Source organism: Apteryx rowi, unplaced genomic scaffold (assembly GCF_003343035.1).
Source record: "Apteryx rowi isolate R43461 unplaced genomic scaffold, aptRow1 scaffold_46, whole genome shotgun sequence".
Lineage (NCBI taxonomy): Eukaryota > Metazoa > Chordata > Aves > Apterygiformes > Apterygidae > Apteryx > Apteryx rowi.
In genome coordinates, this window is record NW_020450716.1 from 1,847,437 (window position 1) to 1,848,884 (window position 1,448).

General features: G+C 69.1%; 2 protein-coding genes across 3 annotated transcripts in view; both read right to left on the minus strand.

Annotated features, from left to right (window-relative positions):
- Positions 1-105, minus strand: part of MRPS6 (mitochondrial ribosomal protein S6) — a 49,515-nt gene extending 49,410 nt beyond the window's left edge. Inside the window, exon 1 of the mRNA XM_026077648.1 lies at positions 51-105. Within this exon, the coding sequence (XP_025933433.1) occupies positions 51-95 (45 nt within the window). The 5' untranslated portion in view covers positions 96-105. The remainder of the gene's footprint in view (positions 1-50) is intronic.
- Positions 1-138, minus strand: part of SLC5A3 (solute carrier family 5 member 3) — a 22,571-nt gene extending 22,433 nt beyond the window's left edge. The window contains exon 1 of one of the 2 annotated variants that reach the window (XM_026077645.1): positions 51-138. The gene's annotated coding sequence lies outside the window, so the exon portion shown is untranslated. The remainder of the gene's footprint in view (positions 1-50) is intronic. The other variant, XM_026077646.1, reaches the window with a different exon arrangement.
- Positions 139-1,448: the final 1,310 nt, after the last annotated feature.

The window sequence follows — 1,448 nt, forward strand, 5'->3', positions numbered from 1 at the left end:
AGGTCCCACCTGGCCGGCTCCCTCCCTCCCGGCTCCCCTCCCGCACTCACCCTTTGCATGGCTTTCAGGATCAAAGCCAGTTCATAGCGGGGCATCCTAGAGCTGGCTGTGGCGGGAGGAGCGGGACGCGGCGGGGCAGAGGGTGGGGAGGAAGGGGGTGGCGGCGGTGCCGGAGAGGGGCGACGGAGGAGGAAGAGAGGCGCGTCCCGCGGTGGCGCTGGCGGCGGCTCCTGCCCGCGCGGCTCCCCGGCTGCACAGACACCGAGGCGGGCGGGCGGGCGGCGTGGCTTAAAGGGCGCCGGCAGCTGCGCACGCTCCGCCCCCTGCCCGCGCCAAGCGCCGCCTCCGCCGCCCCGGTCGCGCACACGCCCGCCCGCCCGCGCGGCCCCCGGGGGGCCGCAGCCCGCGCGGTCCCCGCTGGCTGCCCCGCTGGCCCGGGCCCGGGCCCGGCGCGCTCCCGGGGAGCGGGGCCCGGCCCTCCCCCTGCGGCGGCTCCGGGCCGGCGCCCGCCTTCCTCCTTCCCGCCGCCGCGGAGGTGGAGGCGGCTGGTGCTGTGGCTGCTGCAGGGAGTGGAAATTTCCACTGTGTCCGCCCCTCTCCTCCCCATCCTCCCCCCGCACACACCCGCGCTCGCACATGGTGGGGGAGGAGAGTCCCGGCGGCGCGAGGAGACCCTGCTCCTGCGCCACAGCCACCCACGGCGGCGGCCCCGCGCGGCCATGGCCCCGCGCCCACCAGCACGCCCGCCGCTGCGGCCCGGCCCCCTCCCGAAACAGGCCCGCGCACCCCCACGGGAGGCACGGCCAGCCAACCCCCCCGCCCCCACGAGGCGAGGTGAGGTGAGGTGAGGCAAGGGCGGCTGCCAGCGGCACACCTGGGGTGTGCGGAGGCCCCTGCCCAGCGCTCTTCCAGAACCTTCTGTGGACCCAGGCCCCTGCCTCTGCCCTGTGCCCAGGCACGGATTCCCCCCGCAATACCGCTTGCGTGAAATACGTACCCTTCCAGCCACACGTGCCGCAGAGTGGGCCCGGCAAATACACCTCACTCCCCTCACGCGTACTGTGAGGTGTGTCACCTTGCAGCAGGCGTTTCCAAAACAGTGGTGTGAGGTGCACGCGCTCGCGTTAGGTTCGCATGCAACTATCAAGGCCAGCAACGCTGTAGCTGTGCAGATGCCCTCTGTCAGCGACACATCTGACACCAGCTTCCAGCCCTAGCTCTGCTGGGAACCAACAACTGCCTGCGTCCCAAAAAGAGGCACATCTGAGGAGCCCTGCGGCAAGGCAGACTTGTTCCAATCATATTTCTTTTCTCCACAGCACAGCTAGGTCCTTCCAGAGGTATCCCTTTTCCTTATACACATAATACCCTAGAATGTTCTGGAAATATCTACACATGAGCTTTCTTTAGAAAGAGGGATCATACTGAGTTTTTGTTCTAGGTTTTGA